At 44.3% G+C, this 26,251-nt stretch overlaps 1 protein-coding gene across 1 annotated transcript; it reads left to right on the top strand.

Moving 5' to 3' along the window:
• The first annotated feature begins 1,447 nt into the window (after positions 1–1,447).
• Positions 1,448–25,006, top strand: CCR10 (C-C motif chemokine receptor 10). The gene is made up of 2 exons (XM_063963180.1): positions 1,448–1,795; positions 23,708–25,006. Exons 1-2 carry the CDS (start codon positions 1,448–1,450, stop codon positions 24,758–24,760), a joined length of 1,401 nt encoding a protein of 466 aa, XP_063819250.1. The 3' UTR covers positions 24,761–25,006.
• Positions 25,007–26,251: the final 1,245 nt, after the last annotated feature.

Genomic DNA, 26,251 nt, shown 5'->3' with positions numbered 1-26,251 from the left:
GCAAGGTCCTTGGAGCTTGGCAGGTGTTTTGGAGATTGTCCTGGAACAGAACGGACAGAGTGGTCTGAACTATTCTAAGATAAACAGGAGCTACTAAGGTGTATATTGTGTTATTTTTTTTTCCTGTAATCTTTGGCATCAGTTGTAAAATATAATTATCATGATCAATTTTAACACATGGTTATAATAAAATGTCATATATATTTGTGATATCAATCCTATAATTTTTTTAAGCGCTGCTATCTTTTTATGTTCCCTTTCTACAATCACAGACTAAACTACACCAATGAAACCAAACTGGTTTATTAAGTTTGGGTAGCCATCCACAGATTTAGCATGAAGTGTTTTATTTGTAAAGGCCTCCTTTTTAAAGGAAAGGTGGGAGTGTGATTTGCCTGTCAATCTGGGAAGGAGAGGAGGAATCTAAAGGCCTGGTTAGGCCATTTGTCCATATGAATGATGCCAGTTAGTGGTCAGTGACTGTAGGTCTCTGTTAGTGAGTGACAGTGCTGTGAACATCGACTCTGTGAAAGTTACTGGTTTGTGGTCATCCTGACTAAATAAAACAGTGATGAAGAAGTCCTGAGTCAAGGTGTGCTTCCCATACACGGCATCTTTATCACACTGTGTCAGTGCTTGGGATGCTAGGGGAAGCTAGCTTCCGCTTCCCAACCCACAAAGAAGCCAAAATGGAGGAAATGCTGAAAATGCTCATTAGCGGGCAGCAGCAATTTCAGCAACAGCCGATGCAAATGCAAAAGCAGACAGAAATGCGGTATGAATGCCAGCAACAATAGCTGGGTTCTAAGGAGAAGCCCAAGCTACAGTAAATGTTAGGTGACGATGACATAGAGGCCTTACTTGCCACCTTTGAGAGAATGGTACAGTGGGTTTAAATGGACCTTGAAGAGAGGGAGGCATCGGTGTACTTGACCTTAAAGACCGAGATACTGACTTGTGTTGGTGTTATTGGGTCAGGCCAAGCCCATCACATACATGAGCAGCGTTTCTCCAAAGAAACTGATTAGAACTCAGTTGGCCGATTTAATCAAAATACTGAAGAAGTCGTTGAAGCCTGAAGAAAACTCACACCATCGCATGGTAGAGCTGCTGGCAACTGACATCCGGTCTATAGATCTACACTAAAAAGTTCTACAGTCAATACGACATGCATTAGGGTGACAGTGTCAAAAAGTCGTCAGCTTTAAAAGGTTGACAGTCAAAGGTCAACAGGGTCAAAAGTCTCAATTCCAAGCCCAGCACTTCCATGAGTAGAGTTTCTCCAAAGAGACTCTGGTTATAACTCAGCTGGCCGCTTTAATCAAAATACTGAAGAAGTGGTTGAAGCCTGAACAAAACTCGCCCCATCACATGGTAAAGTTGCTGGCAATTGACCACTGCATCCGTACTTGCCACACTGGAGGAGAGATTTGGGACATTGCAGCAAATGGCCAAGCCTCTTGGCCTTGTGCCAAAACCTATGCCAAGACAAGAACTGGAGTCATCCAGGAACCACCTGGGCCTGAAGGAGAAAATCCCTGTGGATAAAGAGGTGAACCCGAGGCTGGCTAAGCTAATGTGTTTTGAATGTGGGGAGCCCAGATACATCAAAATGGAGTGGCCAATACTGCAGAAGCCTATGGACTGCTCCCTAGCCCAGAAGACAGGGCCAATGTACCCAAGCTTCTGTACCATGAGTTTACCCCAGAAGGGCAATGGGTTATTTCGGGTAACCATCCTCATTAACCAGAACATGGTCCTTTCCTTGGTGGACACCAGTAGTGAACTTACTTTGGTATTGAGTTCCCTGATCACTGCAGAACCGGCACCTCAATTGCCAAAAGTAAAGGTCCTGTGAATTCATGGTACATCTAAGGAATACGAGAGGACCTCCTGCCAGTCACCCTCAGGGGCCAGACTGTATGGACCGTGGCGGCAATAGCTCCTAAGCTGCCATACCCACTCATCTTGGAAAGTGACTTCCTGTTATTCCAGGAGGTGATCTTCGATGTCTTAGAAATGACAACAACCTGATCATTTGCGATATGTTGGAAAAAGGGCTGGATGCAATGACACCCAAGCTCTCATGAGGTGATGGATGCCGGCCGATCTCGGATGTTTTTTAAAAGGTCAATCACTTAGAAGGCATGGTTTTGCCAGGTATTTAGTATTTGTGGATTTTTAGGTGTAAAGCACCAACTTTTCCTTTCCTTTCCTTTACCATATGTGTATTGTGGTAAAGAGAGTAATTTGCCATGACTATTTGATGGAGAGTTTGATAGCTTTCAGGGAGTCTGCAGGTTTATTCTGCAGACAGGTTTACATACTCCTGCACACAGAGCAGGTACACACAAGTGAATGTAGAGCGGCTGAGGAGTTGCCAGGGAGTCTAGAGGTTTATGGTGCAGATGTCACATTTTCCTCGCAGTTTCTCCATCTGCATATGGCCTCTGTGGCAATGACAGTGCATCTGGTAATCTAGCAGCTTTCAATGGCATGCCCTCGACACTCCCATATATGCATTCACTGCAGGCTACCTCCCAGTCACCACCCAAAAATGCCCATCACACTGCTGCTCCATTTCTGGCACCGACTTCCCGATACGATCGCAACAGCATCTTTGTGCATTCACTCATTGTAATGCATGCGCCGTTGCAAATAATTACTCAGCTATGTGAACATCGGCATTGCATGCAGTTTGCGTGCATCTCTGACACAGGGCCTAAGTCTCATTCAAAGAGGTAGTCCTTGGCCGATTACACTGTCAGTGAGACTTGTGCACCACCAGATACCCAATTTCAAAGGACTTTTCTAGAGATCAGCTTAATAATGCTATGTTAGAAAATGCAATTAAGTCTGTGGTAGAAATAAATGGTGTAAGGGGGGCACACACGGAGGGATGTTCAATTAATTTTTAAGCAATCTGACTAGATTGCTTAGAAATTAGGAACACATCGCTCCGTGTGTAGGGGTGCCGGCGACAGCAATGCGCGGTCTCGCGCGTCGCTATCGCCACTGCTAGATTGGCCCGCATATAGGCACAATCTAGAAGGTCGCTCATTTCACCGTTGGGTGAAATGAGCACCCCCCCGTGTCCCCCCCTCGCTCAGCACATCGCGCTCAGCACACATCTCGCTCCACATCTCCCCATCTGTACGGCCCTTAACTGTAACCATTGCAAGCAATGTGCGTATTAAGGAGAGGAGTGTGTGGTGTGGCAAAGCGGTTCATTTACCACAAGTCTCTGATGGAGTGACTGATAGCTTTCCAACTAATCTGCAGGTTTAAGCTGCAGACGGGGTTAAACTCTTGCACGCTCCTGCACACAGAGCAGGTCCATGCAGTTAGACAATAATAGAGAGACTTCAGGGAGTCTGTACCTCATACTGCAGACAGGTTTGGGAATTCACATTTTCCTATACACAAGACATGGGTGTAATTGGTTTCTGCAGAGGTTAATTAATTAGTGTTTGGAGAGGAGAATATAGACAGTCTGTTGTGGACTTGCAACTGATACTGAACTATTCAGTTGGGATGCAGTTCATTTGCCGGCGGTCGGTATCCCAGTAGTCAGGGTACCGACGCCGGAATCCCAACTGCTGACAATGCCAACAGCCGGAATCCTGGGTAACGGGGGGCGGGGGGTATTCCTACTCATGGGTGTCCTCGTCACCCATATAGTGGGAATAGAAACTGTGGCAAGTGCAGCGAGCCCTCAAGGGGATTCTTTACTCTTGCCCCGCTGTCGGCATACTTACCGCCGGTATACCATACTGATCCCATTTAGTTTATCATTAGGTAGGGGGCCAGTGCATAGCCAGAGACAGTATTATTGAATTGCTGTAAAGATCTGCTGTACTCTGCCTACCTTGCTATCCTTTGACCATCCTGATAACCTGCAATAAAAGTTCAGCAAATGATGTAGCAAACTGCGAATCATCTCATTAACACGCCTTTATTACAGTATATACTGAATCAGAGACGTCAACTGTCAATGCTGTCGAACTCTGTTCCTACTTTGGTGATCTCCAATGCCCTCTTGGTGGCCACAGATGCTGCTAAGTATGGGGAACAACTGGCTCTGTTAACAGATGTGAGCACAATGCTAAATATACATATTCAGTAAGCTACACAGAGATAATCCAAACGTTTGGATAACCACAAAAGTGACAGCCTTCTCTAGAACCAGAAGAGGAAGCTGGCTCAGTTAAGATGAATGGCTATTGTTGCCTTCAGTCGACTATTATAGGATTTTGACAATGACTACTGAACAGTAGTTTATGTTTCATGTCCCCACAACTCACTGTCTCTCTTCATTCTAACCATACCACATCACCAGTAAAAATGCAGGTGGCAAATGGCTGTAAGTATGTGCTTGTGAGTGTCTACATATTATACGTGTGTTTGTGTGTGTGTGTGTGTGTGTGTGTGTGTGTGTTTGTGCGTGCGTGCGTGCATGTGTGTTTGTGCGTGCGTGTGTCTGTATAAAATATTTATTATACATTTATATGAGTTTTATACATAGAGGTATAGATGCATAAATAATATAGGATATATATATTACAATAAGATACAATGATATGTATAAATGTTGCAGTTACTCCCTTCTTGATCCTCAGCCAGCAAAGAGTTATGTTTAAAACTGGAAATAAAAGCAAAAGATGATTGCAAAAAAAAATAAACTCTACTTTCTATCATATTTACAGTAATTATAACCAATATTTTTTGCATGCTTTATATTAATACATCTCTCTCACACTCACGCTCTTTCTCTCTCTCGCTCTCTTTCTCTGGGCAGGATGTACTAAACCTGCGTACGTGCACAAGGGCTCCCGGGTCTTAAATACAGAAATACATGATTGCAAAGCTCTTATTTGTAAGTACATATGCAATTAGTATGTACACAATAAGTGGCGGGATTTACTGCATTGCGGATTAATTGCTTATTTAATGCTCTCTCTTTCTTTCTTTCTTTCTTTCTTTTTCTATATATATCATAAAATAGGCCTCCTCTGTTTTGTTTCGAAAGAACAAGACATCTCTGACTGAACGGATAGAGACTGTGCAGTAGTTTTTTTTGTAGTAAGAAAGAGGATGGACTCATTCACATACTGACGCAACACTTTATACTGATGTTGGCTGTATAAAATAAAGAGTGTGAGCAGAAATAAGGGTATTGCTAACTGACAGCTTGACAGAGACTGTCAAACTCTATGTATCATTTTCATTTCCTCCACAATGGGACCTAACCAGCAATATGAGCAGGTGAGAACTAATGCAAATTATATATATATTTCAGGCTATACAACTTGTCTGTTTGAAGCTATAGGAGCATGAAATAGAAAATGTTTAAAATCAAATAAACATCACAACTTGATTATTTTCCAAATAATCATTACTTTAATTTATTGGAGAAATTGTATTAAAGAAAACTTTTGTAAAAAAAAAAAAAGAAGAAGCTAAAAGCCATTGAGACTCCGTGATTTACAGTTTTGCACAGTATGAAAACCGTGAGTCATACTAGCTTTCTGTATTACTTTACATCAAGAGGGTGTCATTGTGTCTAATTTATTTTATTTTCAGTCTTAATAAACTGCCCTCAATTTTCCAGTCAGTTTACTGACCATGTCTTTACTTGTACATGTTTGTGCTGAGATTTCATACAAGACTACATATCCTTATAATGCCTTATATAGTATATCACTACAAGTCCTTAGTATATACTAAATGACATGACTGCAAAGAGTAATTAAACGTTTTATTTTTTTCTCGGCACACAGTCTTTTTTTTATTATTATTTATTCACACTATTTTTCTTTTTTTCTTATATCTTCTATAAAAAAAAATAATTACGTTGTTTTGAATAGCTCTATCAGAGGGCATACACATACTGTACACTTTAAATCTAAATAAAGAAGCATTGATCAGCTTTTTTAAATAATGTGGATGCTGATACTTTTTTAGTGTATACCTAATAAAAAGTGATTTTAAGATTGTATTTTTAAGATTGTATTTGTAAAGCTGGGAATACACTATACAATCATCGGCCAGATCTGGCTGGTTGGAATGAAAATCTGGTAATGGATAAGAGGAAATAACAATCACCCATTTGCTCCCAAACACTGGAAAACGGACAAAAACAGTTGTTCCTACAAATTGGTTAAATCCGTGTAGTTTTGTCCATTACCAGATTTTCATTCCAACCAGCCAGATCTGCTAGATAATCTGCCAGATAATTGTATAATGTATGCTCAGTTTAAGGTATAATTTTGTGCACCCATTCCTTAACTGATTTCCTTTTTTCTTTTCTTGAGTGAAATTAATAATTTAACTTTGCAAGTCATCACACATCACCAGTGTGTTTCAGCCTCACACCGCTGGCAATGTGTGGTGATTTTGAAACCGCTAAATTTCATACAGCTTAGGGCAAACTGCCTAAGAAATTATGCGCAGGAAAACATCAGTTTTTTTACCACCTTCGCGGCATTTTTGTTAAAGTAATAAAATTGTCCCCAGTATATGTTAAAAAGAAATATATTATGCCCTGTTGAATAATAAAAGAATAGATACTGCCCACTTGTAAAGAAATTGTTATTGGTGCCTTCAATTAAAAACAATTTGGGCACATATTTTTTATGTTAGATGTTTCCTTATAAATACTTAAAGAATATCTCTTTTTTTCTTGCTCCAGTGTAATCCATATGGGGCAGTAAATAAAAAAAACAAAAAACCCTGCTAAAATGGATTGATTCAAAATGAGTAAACTATTGAGAAAATCATTAGCAATCTCTTGCCTCTAGAGATTTACTTATTTTGCATCGGGAATAACATCAGTAGAATTAGCTCCAACCTATTTATCGGTTGTTTGGGGTTTTTTTTTTATTATTCTCCAAAAGCGTTATGTCAGTCCAAGAATAGAAGATGATATTTAGTATTTATTATGGAAACATCTAAAATAAAAAATTAAGAATAATATTGGCATCTCCGAAAGTCTGTCCCTTCTCCCCATTCATGCCATCTCTGCAGTACAGTAATTCTATCATCTAGTGATGCTGCCATGGCTACATGGTATGTTATACCTCTGGTACTGCCCATGTCCTGCCACTTCTATAACATTTTCCAGGGCCACTCTTAGTTCCCAATCTGCCCCTGAAAGTATCTAATGTGTTGTGAGGGCAATTTTATTAATTGAACGAGGGGGGCAAACTTTTAGTATCACCACTGCATATACTGTATATACAAACTGCGCTAAAGCCAAAGTATTGCCCGGTCAGATATACCTTGGTATATACGCCTTTGGGCAAATTTTTTGTATCTGCTTTAGACCTACAATTGCAAGTATGCCATAAGAGTGGAGACTATATTTAATCATTTTAACCTAGAAGTTTGTGATATGTAGAATACAAGCTTTCTATCTTCAAACTAAAACACATCACTGTAGAATATATAGAACAGAATTGCAAATCTTCACAAGAAAAAAGTCCCCTACCCTAAGTCTTAGGGCGGAAATTAATCAATCACATATATTAGGGCACCACATGTGAAACTGGAAGAGACACAGCCCCTATAGTGAAATGAGGTGGCAACCGCAGAATAGCTATACAGACTTTGTGATGTTCAGAGGGCAGTGAGGAATGTGAAAAACAATTACTGCTAATAAATTATATGTAATATATAAAGTTAGAGGTGTTCTGTTTGCAACTTGCATACTGCTTTTATTAAAGAAAAAATGAACTGATGGCTTAGTGTGTGAAGATATCAGCTTCTACAGGGGTTCAATAAAGATTCAATGCTGTGCAATAATACTTTCAAATTAACTTTAAGTAGAGATGTGCCCCAGCCCAAATCTTGGGTTTTGGGTTCTTATTTTAGATCTGTATCTCCTTCATGTTTTGGATCTGTATTTGTTTTGCCTAAACCTCCCTTGCGACTTTTATATCTGTATTTGTTATGAATCTGTATTTTTTTTTTTAAATCATCAAAACAGCTAAAAATCACAGAATTTGGGGGTGTTATTGTATCTACAGTATTATTAACCTCAAAAACATTAATTTGCAGTAATTTCCAGTCAATTTTGACCACCTCACAGCTCACAATATTGTTTTCATCCAGTTTAGACCAAAAGGTTGCACCGAGGTAGCTGGATGACTAAGCTAAGCGTCAGCAGTGGGCGGCACAAACATGTGGCACTTAAACTTCCAACATGGCACATCTAAGAAACAGAGTGGCACTGCAGTGACAGACAGGGTGGCAGTTTAATAAGCTATACAAATGTTTGTTGTCTACACAAGAAGACAGTCAGCCATGCTCCAAACAGCACATAATGCAAAGAAAAGAGGTGCAAGATGGAATTGTCCCACCTACCCTTATGTTGTATATATTAAACAGGACATGCAGAGTTTAATAAACCAGTCATTTCATCGACAGGGACTATCACTTGTGGCTGTTTGTTTTGTGGCTGTTTGTTTGGGCCCCCACAAAACAAGCTGGCAATGGGCAGTGCACAAACTGGCTCTAGATAGGCAAGATGCCGTCATCAGTATCCGATTCCTCATCCTCATCAGTGTGTACATCCTCTTCACATAATATTAATTTGTCCCTGCTGGAATCCACTATATTAGGTGCCTCTGTATTTTGTGGACGTAATTGTCAGTAAAGGTCTTCCTCGTAGAATAGGTCATTCATTTTAATGAACACCATCTTTTCCACATTTTGGGTAAGTAACCTCCTGCGCCGATCACTGAAAAGGTTCCCAGCTGAGCTAAAAATTCTTTCTGTGTACACCTTGGAGGGTGGGCAACTTAAGAAAAGCAAAGCCAGTCTGTGCAAGGGCCTCCAAATTGCCTTTTTTACCTGCCTGTATTGAAACGGACTATCTGACATGTCTATAAATAGCAATCAAACACTGCGGTTTAATTTCACCAACAGTGTCGCACAATACGTGTATGAGTGTGAAATTACAGTAAGTATATTACTGTGGAATCACCTTCACCCACAGTGTTGCACAATATGTGTATGAGTCAGAAATAATCAAACGCTGCAGTTTCCTTTCACCAACAGTGTCGCACAATACATGTATGAGTCAGGAATAGTAATCAAACACTGCGGTTTAATTTCACCAACAGTGTCATACAATACATGTATGAGTGCAAAAATATATTACTGTGGTACCACCTTTGCCCACAGTGTTGCACAATACATGGATGAGTCAGGAATAGTTACCAAACGCTGTGATTTAATTTTACGAACAGTGTCACAAAATACGTGTATGAGATGAGTACGAAAATATATTACTGTGGTACCACCTTCACCCACAGTGTTGCACAATATGTGTATGAGTCAGTATAAGTAATAAAACGCTGCAGCTTAATTTCACCAACAGTATCGCACAATAAGTGTATGAGCACGAAAATATATTACTGTGGTACCACCTTCACCAGAGTGTCACATAATAGGTGTATGAGACAGAAATAGTAATTAAACGTTGTGGTTTAATTTCATCAACAGTGTCGCGCAATATGTGTATGAGATGAGTACGAAAATATATTACTGTAGTACCACCTTCACCCACAGTGTATACATATAAATTAGTCTTGAGTAGACCACTACTCATTTTTTCTCAGGTACTCAGTGCTTGGGTGTCTTCCGTGAAGTTTAGCATAGCCAAATAGAGAAACAGCGGTGCTACGAGTCTTTGTGAAAACGTCATATATTAGATGCAAACATGCTTATAAAACACTGACATTTCAAGGCCGTAACAGCCCTAATTTCAATGTGCACATGTTACAAAATAAACAGAGTAAACAAAATATATACAGGACATTATCTTACCTTAAGTAGGTGCAGTAGTCCACTCCTCCATCTGCAGGCCTGGTTCAGGCCAGATGCCATGCCAGGTGTTATGATTCTAATACTCAGGTCTGGGGTGATCTTATATGAAAGGACCTGAATACCAGTGTTAGGGTCTCCTGCCCTGTGCTGACACGTCGTCATGGCAACCGGGAGACAAGTACTAGCGGAGTAACCTGAGCGCAGCTGATACTCCGGTTCGGGTCTTTTGCTGTGCAGTGGTTATAGGCTCTGTGCACGGCCGGGGATCCGGTGCTGGTTTTTGTGCTCACAGTCTGTGAGGTCTGAGTGGGGCGTGGACAGCACCTGCTTTATAAGGCCTCTTTCCAGGTTAAGCAGATGCTGCTGAATCTTTGTTGGTTAGTCAGTTCCTGAAAGTTAGCCAGTACTGTGTAGCTTTGTATTTGTTTGTTGCTTACTGCAAATAGGCCTGGGGATTTGGTATTACACTCTGCCAATCCAGACCTAGCAGTAAGACTGGAGTCAGTCGTTTAGCTTGCTGGGGTTCTGTTACTACTCTGTGAACTTAGCAAGTTTGCGGCTGTATTCTAAGACTTGCCTGTCTAATCCTGTCTCACTGTGCTAGGTGTCAGGGGTCAGTTTAGTGGCAGTAAACTGAACCTGTGCACTGCAAGTGAGAATTAGGATTGTGGAGACTCTCCTTGTGTCTATCATTCCATCTCTGACCAAGGAGTTTACTGCCACACCCGTTGGTAACCCTTTAGGGTTTTGCTGTTGCCCTTAGCAACAGCATTTCGGGTTCTCTATGTATTAAAACACAACATCTTGCTTTTCCCATCTGAGCATTTCTAATACAAGGGAGATACCCAGTTCCTTAGCCTCTGGGCTTCTCTGTTCACTTTGTGTGTATTTTGTTACCCTATCACCTTCTGTGTACGTTATGTCATATTCCCCAGTCTGTCTGTGAGTCCATTTGTTGTGCATAACAGTTCTGACACCAGTACTTTCCTGCAGGCACTGGTGTACATAACATATTCAGCAGCCTAATACTCCTGTTGAAATTTTGTGGGAATATGGAGCATACCCCTCAAAATACGTTGCAACAGGTGGTCGATCAGGTGCAGGTCCTGACTCGACAATTTAATGATCTGTCCATTAAAATGCATACCTCCCAGGCTGCTGGCGGAGCTCCCGCAGCAGCAGCACCTGCAGGGGTTAAGGAGCCGAAAGTAAATCTCCCGGATCGTTTTTCTGGAGATCGCTCGCAGTTCTTTTGTTTCAAGGAGAGCTGCAAGCTATACTTCCGGCTTAGGCCTCAGTCTTCTGGGTCGGAGATTCAGCGGGTGGGCATAGTGATTTCCTTGCTACAAGGAGACCCACAGGTCTGGGCATATGGGTTGCAGCCTGACTGTCCGTCGCTTAAAAGTGTTGATGCTTTTTTTACGGCACTGGGCATGTTGTATGATGACCCTGACAAGACGGCCTCAGCCGAGGCTCAGATTTCGATCCTTAAGCAAGGGCGAAGGCCAGTTGAGGTTTACTGTACAGAGTTTCGGAGGTTGGCCCATGATACCCAGTGGAATGACCCAGCCCTGAGACACCAGTACCGAAGAGGTCTTTCTAACCAGATAAAGGACCAACTGGTACAATATCCCTTGCCTGATAGCTTGGATCAGCTCATGCAGTTATCCATCCGGGTGGATAGACGGCTGAGAGAGCGTAGGCTTGAAAGGGAGACTGAGATTTCCTTCCTTCCCAAGGGAACCTCAGACTCTGAGGAATTTTCCGAGGAGCCTATGCAGATTGGGGCTACCCGCCTCTCCTCGCGTGAGAAGACGCGGAGGAGACAGCAGGGGTTGTGTTTGTACTGTGGGAATAAAGGTCATGTGGTAGTATCATGCCCAGAAAAGCCGGAAAACTTCAGGGCCTGAGGGTGATGGGAAATATCCTGTCAGGCCAGAAGTCAGAATTTCCCAAGAAGACTTTTATCATTCCGGTGACCTTGAAGATCCTCGGTCAAACTGTCAAGACTGAGGCCTTTGTGGACAGTGGGGCCGACGGGGTTTTTATGGACCGCCAATTCGCCCTGAAACACTCTGTTCCCTTAGTACCCTTGGCATCGGAAATTGAGATTTGTGGGTTAAACGGGGAACCATTATCCCAAGGTAAAATTACCTCTTGCACTAGCCAGATTTCTTTGTTTATTGGAGCCACACACTCTGAAAAATTGTCCTTTTATGTGACTGTCTGTACTTTTGCCCCATTGGTGTTGGGGTTACCCTGGTTAAGGGCCCACAATCCTCAATTTGACTGGGTCTCTGGGGAGATTCTTAGTTGGGACCCACATTTCAATGGATTTTGTGGTGGACTTGCCCAAATCCTCGGGGATGACAGCCATCTGGGTTGTCGTTGACAGGTTTTCGAAGATGGCGCACTTCGTTCCACTGGTTGGGCTGCCATCGGCCAGACGCCTGTCTGAATTATTTATGCTGCATGTTGTGCGTCTCCACGGGTTGCCACTTGATGTGGTCTCTGACCGCGGATCCCAGTTTGTGGCCAAATTCTGGAGGGCATTTTGTTCCGATCTCCAGATTTCTGTCAGCTTGTCGTCAGGCTACCATCCGCAGTCTAATGGGCAGACTGAAAGGGTGAACCAGTCCTTGGAGCAGTTCCTCAGGTGTTATGTCTCCAAGTGTCAGACTGACTGGGTTGCTCATCTGTCCATGGCGGAGTTTGCCTATAACAACGCGGCTCACTCTGCTACAGGGATCTCTCCCTTCCTTTGTGTGTATGGGCATCATCCTAAGGCCAATTCTTTTGACCCCCTGGACTCCACGCCTGGTGGTTCCTCTGTGGTTTCGGTCCTTAGAGGTATTTGGCGGAAAGTGAAGAAAGCCCTTGTGTCTGTGTCATTAGTGACCAAAAGGGTTTTTGATAAGCGGAAAAGACCCTGCAGCTTCAAATTAGGAGACTTCGTCTGGTTGTCTACCAAGAATTTGAAGTTGAGACAGCCATCTCATAAGTTAGGCCCCCGGTTCATCGGCCCTTATAAGATCACCAGGGTTATCAATCCGGTGGCATTTCAGTTAGATCTGCCCCGTTCTTTGGGTATCAATAAAACATTTCATTGTTCCCTTTTAAAACGGGCGATTAGGAATCCTTCTTCCAGTGGAAGACCTTCCCCTCTTCTGATACGTGGCCAGAGGGAGTTTGTTGTTGAAAGGATTCTTGACTCCAAGGTGGTTCGGGGTCGGCTGTCATTTTTGGTGCACTGGAAGGGGTATGGCCCGGAGGAGCGGTCGTGGGTGCGCAGTTGTGATCTTCATGCCCCCAGACTGATACGCTCTTTCTTCTCGCAGTTCCCCGATAAACCCGGTGGTAGGGGTTCTTTGACCCCTCGTCAGAGGGGGGGTACTGTTAGGGTCTCCTGCCCTGTGCTGCCACGTCGTCATGGCAACCGGGAGACAAGTACTAGCGGAGTAACCTGAGCGCAGCTGATACTCCGGTTCGGGTCTTTTGCTGTGCAGTGGTTATAGGCTCTGTGCACGGCAGGGGATCCGGTGCTGGTTTTTGTGCTCACAGTCTGTGAGGTCTGAGTGGGGCGTGGACAGCACCTGCTTTATAAGGCCTCTTTCCAGGTTAAGCAGATGCTGCTGAATCTTTGTTGGTTAGTCAGTTCCTGAAAGTTAGCCAGTACTGTGTAGCTTTGAATTTGTTTGTTGCTTACTGCAAATAGGCCTGGGGATTTGGTATTACACTCTGCCAATCCAGACCTAGCAGTAAGACTGGAGTCAGTCGTTTAGCTTGCTGGGGTTCTGTTACTACTCTGTGAACTTAGCAAGTTTGCGGCTGTATTCTAAGACTTGCCTGTCTAATCCTGTCTCACTGTGCTAGGTGTCAGGGGTCAGTTTAGTGGCAGTAAACTGAACCTGTGCACTGCAAGTGAGAATTAGGATTGTGGAGACTCTCCTTGTGTCTATCATTCCATCTCTGACCAAGGAGTTTACTGCCACACCCGTTGGTAACCCTTTAGGGTTTTGCTGTTGCCCTTAGCAACAGCATTTCGGGTTCTCTATGTATTTCCCGCCAGGGAAAAGAACAACCAAAATACTCCACTTGTCCACTCTCCTACACGGCACCGCCGAGTTCCGGAGAGGACTGTGGAAGCGGATACCTCCGCAAATGCTCCAAAAACAAGAACACAATATAAAGCGGCCTAGGCCGCAGCACGCGGCAGAGCCGCCACTCACGAAACCAAACGAGATCCTCTAAAGACTGTCACAGGTAAATGAGGACCAGGAGAACTCCTTGGGATGAGATGACAAACACCAAGACTCAGGAACTCAGAGGACTGGAATGACCAGGTACAGCAGACCAGGAACAGACGTTCACCAACATGAGCAGCATGCAGGAAACTATCACCGGCGTCTGTGTGAGGCACTGAGAAGGTATTTAGCAGGGAATCCTCCAATCAGAGTCCAGAGCCTGATTACAATGAATGTCGTGCAGCTGCCTTGCTGCACGACCAGAAAACATGTGTGTTAAATAATCAACCCAGCAACGGGGAACGCGGTCCGTACGTGGCGTCCCCGTTGCTAGGGTCCCGGCGGCTCGGCGCGCCCGGCGTCCTAGCATTGATAGGGAGCCGGCGGCTCAGCGCGCACGGCGTCCTAGCGTTGCTAGGGACCCGGCGGCTCAGCGCGCTCGGCGTCCCTAGTTGCTAGGCGCCGGGCCGGGAGGAAGTCCCGGACCGCGGCGCCTAACACCAGGCAGGAGCTTGAGGGTCTCTTGCTGGTGACGTCTTCTCAGAGCACCACAGTAGCCTTGGCAACCAGTCTGCTGCCGGAAAGACAATCTCCCCGGCCCACAGACGGAACACTGTAACAGAAAAACAATGTGAATCTAGCGGTCTCAAAACATATGAACATTCAACAACAATAGAACAACTATGTATCCAGATCACAACCCTGGGGATTCTCTATTAGCCATTCCTGTGTGTACTTGATAGATAAGTGTATATACTTTGAAACTAATTAGTGAATAACTGTAACTCTATATGTCATCCTTATGTTCAATTGTGTGGTGAGGGACAGGATTTGCTTCTGATTGTCCACAGATTTTATGATTGCCAGCTACTGGCACTGCTTTTGCCTATTACATTGACCATAAATAATTTGAATTGGCCCTAGACCACCAAACCAATGCCCCTGCAAGTGTCCTGAGGCACCCCAGGGTGCCACGGCACACAGCTTGAGAACCACTTGTCTAAAAGTCAGAGTATACTAGTTGTCCATAAATTATGATTCTTAGCCAGTAGCAACTTTTTCCAGTCTAAGGTCATCCATCCATCCATTTTTAAGGTTGTCTTGAGGAAAACATTTCTCTATCGTCCTAAGTGGATGCTGGGGTTCCTGAAAGGACCATGGGGAATAGCGGCTCCGCAGGAGACAGGGCACAAAAGTAAAGCTTTTACAGGTCAGGTGGTGTGTACTGGCTCCTCCCCCCATGACCCTCCTCCAGACTCCAGTTAGATTTTTGTGCCCGGCCGAGAAGGGTGCAATTCTAGGTGGCTCTCATAAAGAGCTGCTTAGAGAGTTTAGCTTAGGTTTTTTATTTTACAGTGATTCCTGCTGGCAACAGGATCACTGCAACGAGGGACAGAGGGGAGAAGAAGTGAACTCACCTGCGTGCAGGATGGATTGGCTTCTTGGCTACTGGACATGAAGCTCCAGAGGGACGATCACAGGTACAGCCTGGATGGTCACCGGAGCCACGCCGCCGGCCCCCTCACAGATGCTGAAGCAAGAAGAGGTCCAGAATCGGCGGCTGAAGACTCCTGCAGTCTTCTTAAGGTAGCGCACAGCACTGCAGCTGTGCGCCATTTTCCTCTCAGCACACTTCACACGGCAGTCACTGAGGGTGCAGGGCGCTGGGGGGGGGGCGCCCTGGGAGGCAAATGAAAACCTTTAAAAAGGCTAAAAATACCTCACATATAGCCCCAGAGGCTATATGGAGATATTTACCCCTGCCTAAATGTACTAAATAGCGGGAGACGAGCCCGCCGAAAAAGGGGCGGGGCCTATCTCCTCAGCACACGGCGCCATTTTCTGTCACAGCTCCGCTGGTCAGGAAGGCTCCCAGGTCTCTCCCCTGCACTGCACTACAGAAACAGGGTATAACAGAGAGGGGGGGCAAAATAAATGGCAATATATTAATATAAAAGCAGCTATAAGGGAGCACTTAATCATAAGGCTATCCCTGTCATATATAGCGCTTTTTGGTGTGTGCTGGCAGACTCTCCCTCTGTCTCCCCAAAGGGCTAGTGGGTCCTGTCTTCGTATAGAGCATTCCCTGTGTGTCTGCTGTGTGTCGGTACGTGTGTGTCGACATGTATGAGGACGTTATTGGTGTGGAGGCGGAGCAATTGCCAAATATGAGGATGTCACCTCCTAGGGGGTCGACACCAGAATGGATGCCTTTATTTGTGGAATTACGGGATAGCGTCAACTCGCTTAAGCAGTCGTTTGCCGACATGAGGCGGCCGGACACTCAATTAGTGCCTGTCCAGGCGCCTCAAACACCGTCAGGGGCTGTAAAACGCCCCTTGCCTCAGTCGGTCGACACAGACCCAGACACAGGCACTGATTCCGGTGGTGAAGGTGACGAATCAACCGTATTTTCCAGTAGGGCCACACGTTATATGATTTTGGCAATAAAGGAGATGTTACATTTAGCTGATACTACAGGTACCACTAAACAGGGTATTATGTGGGGTGTGAAAAAACTACCAGTAGTTTTTACCGAATCAGAAGAATTAAATGACGTGTGTGATGAAGCGTGGGGTGCCCCGATAAAAAACTGCTAATTTCAAAGAAGTTATTGGCTTTATACCCTTTCCCGCCAGAGGTTAGGGAGCGCTGGGAAACACCTCCTAGGGTGGACAAAGCGCTAACACGCTTATCAAAACAAGTGGCGTTACCCTCTCCTGAGACGGCCGCACTTAAAGATCCATCAGATAGGAGGATGGAAAATATCCAAAAAGGTATATACACACATGCAGGTGTTATACTACGACCAGCTATTGCGACTGCCTGGATGTGCAGTGCTGGGGTAGTTTGGTCAGAGTCCCTGATCGAAAATATTGATACCCTGGACAGGGACAATATTTTACTGTCGTTAGAACAAATAAAGGATGCATTTCTTTATATGCGTGATGCACAGAGAGATATCTGCACACTGGCATCACGGGTAAGTGCTATGTCCATTTCGGCCAGAAGAGCTTTATGGACACGACAGTGGACAGGCGATGCGTAGAGGAGTTATTTGGGGTCGGTCTATCGGATTTGGTGGCCACGGCTACGGCCGGGAAATCCACCTTTCTACCTCAAGTCACTCCCCAACAGAAAAAGGCACCGACCTTTCAACCGCAGCCCTTTCGTTCCTTTAAAAATAAGAGAGCAAAAGGCTATTCATATCTGCCACGAGGCAGAGGACGAGGGAAGAGACAGCAACAGGCAGCTCCTTCCCAGGAACAGAAGCCCTCCCCGGCTTCTACAAAAGCCTCAGCATGACGCTGGGGCTTCGCAAGCGGACTCGGGGGCGGTAGGCGGTCGTCTCAAGAATTACAGCGCGCAGTGGGCTCACTCGCAGGTAAATCCCTGGATCCTGCAGATAATATCTCAGGGGTACAGGTTGAAATTAGAGACAGAGCCACCTCGCCGTTTCCTGAAGTCTGCTTTACCAACGTCCCCCTCAGAAAGGGAGACGGTTTTGGAAGCCATTCACAAGCTGTATTCTCAGCAGGTGATAGTCAAGGTACCTCTTCTACAACAAGGGAAGGGGTATTATTCCACTCTTTTTGTGGTACCGAAGCCGGATGGCTCGGTAAGGCCTATTCTAAATCTGAAGTCCTTGAACCTGTACATAAAGAAGTTCAAGTTCAAGATGGAGTCACTCAGAGCAGTGATAGCGAACCTGGAAGAAGGGGACTTTATGGTATCCTTGGACATCAAGGATGCGTATCTCCACGTTCCAATTACCCCTCACACCAGGGGTACCTCAGGTTCGTTGTACAAAACTGTCACTATCAGTTTCAGACGCTGCCGTTTGGTTTGTCCACGGCACCTCGGGTCTTTACAAAGGTAATGGCCGAGATAATATTTCTTCTTCGAAGAAAAGGCGTATTAATTATCCCATACTTGGACGATCTCCTAATAAGGGCAAGGTCCAGAGAACAGCTAGAGATGGGTTTAGCACTATCTCAAGAGGTGCTAAAGCAGCACGGATGGATTCTGAATATTCCAAAATCCCAATTAATGCCGACAACTCGTCTGCTGTTCCTGGGGATGATTCTGGACACAGTTCAGAAAAAGGTTTTTCTTCCCGAAGAAAAAGCCAAGGAGTTATCTGACCTGGTCAGGAACCTCCTAAAACCAGGAAAGGTGTCTGTACATCAATGCACAAGAGTCCTGGGAAAAAATGGTAGCTTCTTACGAAGCAATCCCTTTCGGCAGATTCCATGCAAAGGGATCTGTTGGACAAATGGTCAGGGTCGCATCTTCAGATGCACCTGCGGATAACCCTGTCGCCGAGGACAAGGGTATCCCTTCTGTGGTGGTTGCAGGAGGCTCATCTATTGGAGGGCCGCAGATTCGGCATGCAGGATTGGATCCTGGTGACCACGGATGCCAGCCTGAGAGGCTGGGGAGCAGTCACACAGGGAAGAAATTTCCAGGGAGTGTGGTCGAGCCTGAAAAAGTCTCTTCACATAAGCATTCTGGAACTAAGAGCAATCTACAATGCTCTAAGCCAGGCGGAACCTCTGCTTCAAGGAAGACCGGTGTTGATCCAGTCGGACAACATCACGGCAGTCGCCCATGTAAACAGACAGGGCGGCACAAGAAGCAGGAGGGCAATGGCAGAAGCTGCCAGGATCCTTCGCTGGGCGGAGAATCACGTGATAGCACTGTCAGCAGTATTCATCCCGGGCGTGGACAACTGGGAAGCAGACTTCCTCAGCAGACACGACCTTCACCCGGGAGAGTGGGGACTTCATCCAGAAGTTTTCCACATGCTATTAAACCGTTGGGTAAAACCAATGGTGGACATGATGGCGTCTCGCCTCAACAAAACACTGGACAGGTATTGCGCCAGGTCAAGAGATCCGCAGGCAATAGCTGTGGACGCGCTGGTAACACCTTGGGTGTACCAGTCGGTATATGTGTTTCCTCCTCTGCCTCTCATACCAAAGGTATTGAGGATTATACGGCAAAGAGGAGTAAGACTAGTGGCTCCGGATTGGCCAAGAAGGACTTGGTACCCGGAACTTCAAGAGATGGTCACGGACGATCCGTGGCCTCTACTTCTGAGAAGGGACCTGCTTCAGCAGGGTCCTTGTTTTTTTTTCAAGACTTACCGCGGCTGCGTTTGACGGCATGGCGTTTGAATGCCAGATCCTAAAAGGAAAAGGCATGCCAGAAGAAGTCATTCCTACCTTGATAAAGGCAAGGAAGGAAGTCACCGCGAAGCATTATCGCCGTATTTGGCGAAAATATGTTGCGTGGTGCGAGCAGCGGAGTGCTCCGATGGAGGAATTTCAACTGGGTCGTTTTCCTACATTTCCTGCAATCAGGATTGTCTATGGGTCTCAAATTGGGATCTATTAAGGTTCAAATTTCGGCCCTATCAATATTCTTCCAAAAAGAATTGGCCTCAGTCCCTGAGGTCCAGATTTTTATCAAAGGAGTACTGCATATACAGCCTCCTGTGGTGCCTAAGGTGGCACCGTGGGATCTAAATGTAGTTTTAGATTTCCTCAAATCCAATTGGTTTGAACCACTAAAGAATGTGGATTTGAAATATCTCACATGGAAAGTGACTATGTTACTGGCCCTGGCTTCGGCCGGGAGAGTATCTGAACTGGCGGCTTTGTTTTATAAAAGCCCTTATTTAATTTTCCATTCGACATAGGGCAGAGCTGCGGACGCGTCCGCATTTTCTCCCTAAGGTGGTATCAGCGTTTCACCTGAACCAGCCTATTGTAGTGCCTGCGGCTACAGACGACTTGAAGGACTCCAAGTTGTTGGACGTTGTCAGAGCCTTAAAAATATACATTTAAAGGACGGCTGGAGTCAGAAAATCTGACTCGCTGTTTATACTGTATGCACCCAACAAGTTGGGTGCACCTGCTTCTAAGCAGTCGATTGCTCGTTGGATTTGTAACAAAATTCAACTTGTACATTCTGTGGCAGGCCTGCCACAGCCTAAATCTGTTAAGGCCCATTCCGCAAGGAAGGTGGGCTCATCTTGGGCGGCTGCCCGAGGGGTCTCGGCATTACAACTCTGCCGAGCAGCTACGTGGTCAGGGGAGAACACGTTTGTAAATTTTTACAAATTTGATACCCTGGCAAAGGAGGACCTGGAGTTCTCTCATTCGGTGCTGCAGAGTCATCCGCACTCTCCCGCCCGTTTGGGAGCTTTGGTATAATCCCCATGGTCCTTTCAGGAACCCCAGCATCCACTTAGGACGATAGAGAAAATAAGAATTTACTTACCGATAATTCTATTTCTCGGAGTCCGTAGTGGATGCTGGGCGCCCATCCCAAGTGCGGATTATCTGCAATACTTGTACATAGCTATTGTTAACTAATTCGGGTTATTGTTTAGGAAGCCATCTTTCAGAGGCTCCTCTGTTATCATACTGTTAACTGGGTTTAGATCACAAGTTGTACGGTGTGATTGGTGTGGCTGGTATGAGTCTTACCCGGGATTCAAAATCCTCCCTTATTGTGTACGCTCGTCCGGGCACAGTACCTAACTGGAGTCTGGAGGAGGGTCATGGGGGGAGGAGCCAGTACACACCACCTGACCTGTAAAAGCTTTACTTTTGTGCCCTGTCTCCTGCGGAGCCGCTATTCCCCATGGTCCTTTCAGGAACCCCAGCATCCACTACGGACTCCGAGAAATAGAATTATCGGTAAGTAAATTCTTATTTTTTCTATCTCAGTTTCTATCTTGGGTCCAGTTTCTATTTTAATCCTGTCTGTGTTCATGTGTTCGGGCCTGTGGTGTGCTTAGGTGTAGTGCTATTGTTAGAGTAAGATTAATTTTTCTGTATTTGATTATAATGTCGATTTCTTTGTTCTGTGTTTTATGTTACTGCAGATGTACTGACTTTCTGGCTGCCCCATGCAAAAGGGGACATCTAGGTCGGTATTACAGGGGAGTGGCCTCATCGGAGGTGGGTGGTATGGGACATGGATGCAAAATTGCGTCATTGTTGCCCCACCCCCTGCTATTCTATGCCCTGGTCACCAGCAATGAATAGTGGAGGGAGGGTCTACAATAACGCGATTCAGTGCGAATTGCATAATTGGCCTCCCTGGACCTCCAACTATGAGGCTGCAGGGGGGTGGAGCACGCAAGTGGCTCATTTGCGCTCGCCACGCTGTCGGTATGCCGGCGGTCGGGATTACGGCTCCGGTATGCTGGTCGCCGGGAGCCCGGCCGCCGGCATACAGTACTACACCCGTATGAGGGAAATGTGGTTAAATTTAGTACTTTTACTCTTTCCAATGAAGATCAAAATAGCATACAAATCAATATATGGCAGCTCTAAAACTATGAAAAAAATAATAATTTAATAAAATGTAAAACTTTTCTTTTTTAAATACTATGTAAAGGGACCCTCACTTTCTTTTGATTAATTTATTTTAAAATAATTGTTTTGGGTTTTTTAACAGGCACATTTACTATATTTTAAGCAAAATGTTTCCAAATATTTTGTTAGTGTACTTACTGGGACTTCTAAAATTGATTTGTGTTTAACCCCTTTGATGAATAATGATGAAGTACAGATGCGTCCTCATACATCATTGCTGCACTCGCGCCAAACAGGTCCTGTGAGACTCTGCTAGTGTCAGGCGTCAGGCGTCTTAGCGGGTAATTCCAAGTTGAATGCAGCAGGAATTTTGTTAGCAGTTGGGCAAAACTATGGGGGTCATTCCGAGTTGTTCGCTCGTTATATTTTTCTCGCAACGGAGCGATTAGTCGCTAATGCGCATGCGCAATGTCCGCAGTGAGACTGCGCCAAGTAAATTTGCTATGCAGTTAGGTATTTTACTCACGGCATTACAAGGTTTTTTCTTCGTTCTGATGATCGTAATGTGATTGACAGGAAGTGGGTGTTTCTGGGCGGAAACTGGCCGTTTTATGGGTGTGTGCGAAAAAACGCTACCGTTTCTGGGAAAAACGCGGGAGTGGCTGGAGAAACGGAGGAGTGTCTGGCCGAACGCTGGGAGTGTTTGTGACGTCAAACCAGGAACGAAACGGACTGAACTGATCGCAGTTGCCGAGTAAGTGTGGAGCTACTCAGAAACTGCTAAGAAGTGTCTATTCGCAATTTTGCTAATCTTTCGTTCGCAATTTTGATAAGCTAAGATTCACTCCCAGTAGGCGGCGGCTTAGCGTGTGCAAAGCTGCTAAAAGCAGCTTGTGAACGAACAACTCGGAATGAGGGCCTATGTGCACTGCAGGTGTGGCAGATATAACATGTGCAGAAAGAGTTACATTTGGGTGGGTTATTTTATTTCTGTGCAGGGTAACTACTGGCTGCTTTTTTTCTACACTCCAAATTAGCTTGCAGATTGAACACACCACACCCAAATCTAACTCTCTCTGCACATGTTTAATCTGCCTCCCCTGCAGTGCACATGGTTTTGCCCAACTGCTAACAAAATTCCTGCTGCGATCAACTTGGAATTACCCTCAAAGTCACAAAATACGATTCAACTAGGATGCACCAGGAGACTGTACTGAATAATTTGAGATATGACAGTTGTATATTGTGTGTGACTGAGTCTCTGACAATGTATACGTTGTGCTACTATGCAGCAGCAGTTTTTTTCCAATACAAGTTTTGTTGTACTCCATATACAGACTCAGTCATACATAGATATACAAGTATATCAAATGACTCAACACAGTCTTCTGGTGCATCCTAGTCACATCGCATTGAGTCTTAGACACATTTTCAGCAAAAAAATATGTCCGACACTAGCAGAGTTGCACGGGATCCGACTGCTCACTCACACCAGGCATCTCACACTGCGTGTCGTATTGAGGCTAGATGTAGGAGGACACATTTGTGTGGGACTTTTAACTTTTGTCATTTGTTGAGATGGAAATTGAGGGGCTGACTCTGCATCTAGTTAAATACAGCCGCAGAATCCTGAATTATTACCTTATACTAATGCAAAAATCTGTAGGGTTCATGCAGGGTTTGTACGTCTGCAAGCAGACTACTGTGCTACCCATTGATGTCACACCAGCCTCCGCAACCCTCATTAGTGTTGGCATTTGCATCAGCCCCATGCTAGGTGCAAGAACTTAGCCAGAAACAATGTTTCCTTCTCCATACTCACGACTCAGAGCTTGTTAGACGTCCATGACATTCCCACAAGATGGGGCAGTTCTGTGCTTTATGATTGTTGCCACCCATGCAAAAAACTTGCCATTTGTATCTGTGCACAGAGATCCGTCCAGTATTTTGACATAATTACATTATAGATGGATGAAAGTTTGTTTAAAACAGATCTCATGTTCTTGACAGCATAGGGAAAGGGGAGGGGGGTCAAGGATGGAAGTAGATAAGGTTGAAGGGACTGAAAAGTACAAGGCTGATGGGGTGTTTTGGGGTAGAAAGAGAAGTATAAATAGTAGTGGTTGCATTAGGCTAGGATGGATGATATGTCACCTACAGCCATAGGAAAGAAGAACAAGGACATGGGAAAATGATTTGTGGGTATGAGGGTTATCTCAAATTTGTCTTACTTAGGTAGAAGAACCTACATGGGTTTTATTCACAGACATACAATAATATTTTGATTTTCTCTTACAGACTTCAGACAGCTTCCAATATACAACAGATTTCTATGTGTCTTCTGATTATGACAGTCACATTCCTCAGATCTGTGACGTGATTGCAATACAGGAATTCAGCAGAATCTTTCAACCATTTGTGCAACCTTTTATATTTCTGATTGGCATATGTGGCAATAGCTTGGTTCTCCTTACATATAAATTCACCAAACAAGTAAAAACCATGACTGATATCTATTTGATTAATCTGGCGATAGCTGACCTTCTCCTGCTCTTAACACTGCCCTTTCTGTCTGTCAGTGCAGTTAAAGGTTGGGTGTTTGGCAATGTGATGTGTAAAATGATGCATGGGGTCTACTCCATCAATTTCTTTAGTGGATTACTTTTCCTGACCTGCATCAGCGTGGACAGATACATTGTGATTGTCCGAGCTGTAAAGGCCCATACGCTACGCCAGAGATCCATTTACTACAGCAAAATAATTGCCATGATTGTCTGGGTTGCATCAGTTTTACTCAGTCTCCCAGAATTAATCTACAGTGAATCAAGACTGTTAGATGGATCACACATCTGTAAGATGATATTCCCAGAAGAGGTCACCAGTGCCGTTAAGACCACAAGTAACATCTTTCAGATCATTCTTGGCTTCTTTATACCTTTCTGTGTGATGGTCGTGTGTTATTCCATTATCATCAAGACCCTGTTGTCAGGCAGGAGATTTCAGAAGCACAAAGCTCTTAAAGTCATCCTCTCACTTGTGCTAGTCTTTGTGATCTTCCAACTCCCATACACACTGGTCACTTTTATAGAAACCACCGATTTCCTAGGAAGCCATCAGATGACCTGTGAAGTGAGGAAGAGTAAAGATATCGCAATCATCATCACCAGCAATTTGGCATTCTCACGATGCTGTCTTAATCCAATCCTATATGCATTTATAGGGGTACAATTCAGAAATGATATCCTGCTTCTTCTGAAGAATATTGGCTGCATCTCCAGAAACCGTCACTGTGTATCAAGCAGAAATTGCCACTCTCCAGTGACGATGGACACCAGCAGTTTCACTCTGTAGATGTGATGGAGAGAGACATCTCTTTTTTGAGACACCTTAAAGAAGATTTAATACAGAAGAATTCCATCCCAAGCTTAATAAGTGGAGATCATTACATGTTGGAATGCAGAACTTTACTTGCTTGTGGTCTAGCAACTCTCTCTGCCTGCTTTGATCTGGTGGGGCTCCAAAGGTTTTATTGATCCAAAGGTGTTCTGCTCTCTCCCACTACTGCTTGTCCGTTTCAATTGGACAGCTGTATCATTATGACCCTTTTCCATGAGCTTCCCATCCTGTGTTTTGGAATTCCAAAGAATTTTTCTTTAATAGGTGAGGAATGGAACTTTAAATCATCTGATTTCATAGAGGGATACCAGAGAATTCTGTATTGTAGCTTAACCTATTGGACTTTACACAAAATGACATTTTAAAGGAGTTGTAGTGTTTTTAAAGTAGTTTGTACTCACATTGCTGTTTAGCTGGTACTTTATCACTCTAAACTTTATCACTCTCCAAGGCTTTATACATCTCCCCCAATGTATTGAAAAGAAAGCTTTATAGAACTTACATGTACCAGTGACAGAAACAGTACATATTTACTACACATATTACCACTGCTTTACCTGTAATGGTCATGTTTTTTTCAGTTACTGCATAACCATATTTTACTATTTTTAGGATTTGTCCATAATCTGAATCATTGCTTTGTTCTCAGTGTGTGTCTGTACAGTTAGATTCATTTACAAAAATGTTTCATCATGCAATATTTCCAGAATGTTATTTTTGTGCAATTGCATCCATTTTTAAGAGGAAGACCTTAGATACATGTGCCAAGATAACTGCATCTGGGAGGGAGTAAAAACTTGCATCATCTCTTGTAGAAGCTAGCTGGCTACCATGCTGAGTTTTGGTCAGCCTCTAGACACATGAAAGCACCCACAACAATATTTAGTTACAGGAAGAGCTTTTTTTCTATAACATAGAATGGTGAATTTCTGGGAGGAATTACCTGTTCGGTGAGGGAGCACATAGCATTATCGTCCAAGTAAAAGTACTATTATACATCCGGAAAGAGGTGACAACCAAGTCAGTATCACTTTCAATGGGATGCCTTATAGACCTCACAGGCCCACTCTATATGGGAAAGCACATATCCAAATGCACTTGGGCCAATGTAAATAAAACTTATAAAGCACATAATTGGCACATAATAAAGACAAGGCCTCTCTTGCTATAATTTAAGACTTAATTGAGGCTAAACCCAGTACAAATACAAGAGTTAGATTGAACCCACAGTGTTCATAAAATAGGTATTATTCACAGCCCACTTCCAGTTGCACCCACACCTTCCAACTGAAGCTGCAGGCAGATTCTACAGAAGCAGACCCCTAAGACAGAATGTAAGCGTGCACATATGTATTCTATGGACATTCAGGTGCATTTAGTAAAAAAAAAAAAGATTTTGCAGCTTTGTGAGTAACCTTTAGGAGCTGATTAATACGTAGAAACACC

Source organism: Pseudophryne corroboree, chromosome 3 (genome assembly GCF_028390025.1).
Source record: "Pseudophryne corroboree isolate aPseCor3 chromosome 3, aPseCor3.hap2, whole genome shotgun sequence".
In the NCBI taxonomy this organism is placed as follows: Eukaryota; Metazoa; Chordata; class Amphibia; order Anura; family Myobatrachidae; genus Pseudophryne; species Pseudophryne corroboree.
This window is presented reverse-complemented; position numbering and strand designations above follow the sequence as displayed.

Excerpts from the sequence above, each read along its gene's own strand:
- CCR10 (XM_063963180.1), top strand. The coding sequence starts at position 1,448 with ATGGCCAAGCCTCTTGGCCTTGTGCCAAAACCTATGCCAAGACAAGAA. Across the intron at positions 1,796-23,707 it reads CCAGTAGTGAACTTACTTTG|ACTTCAGACAGCTTCCAATA; the intron begins GTATTGAGTTCC and ends TTTCTCTTACAG.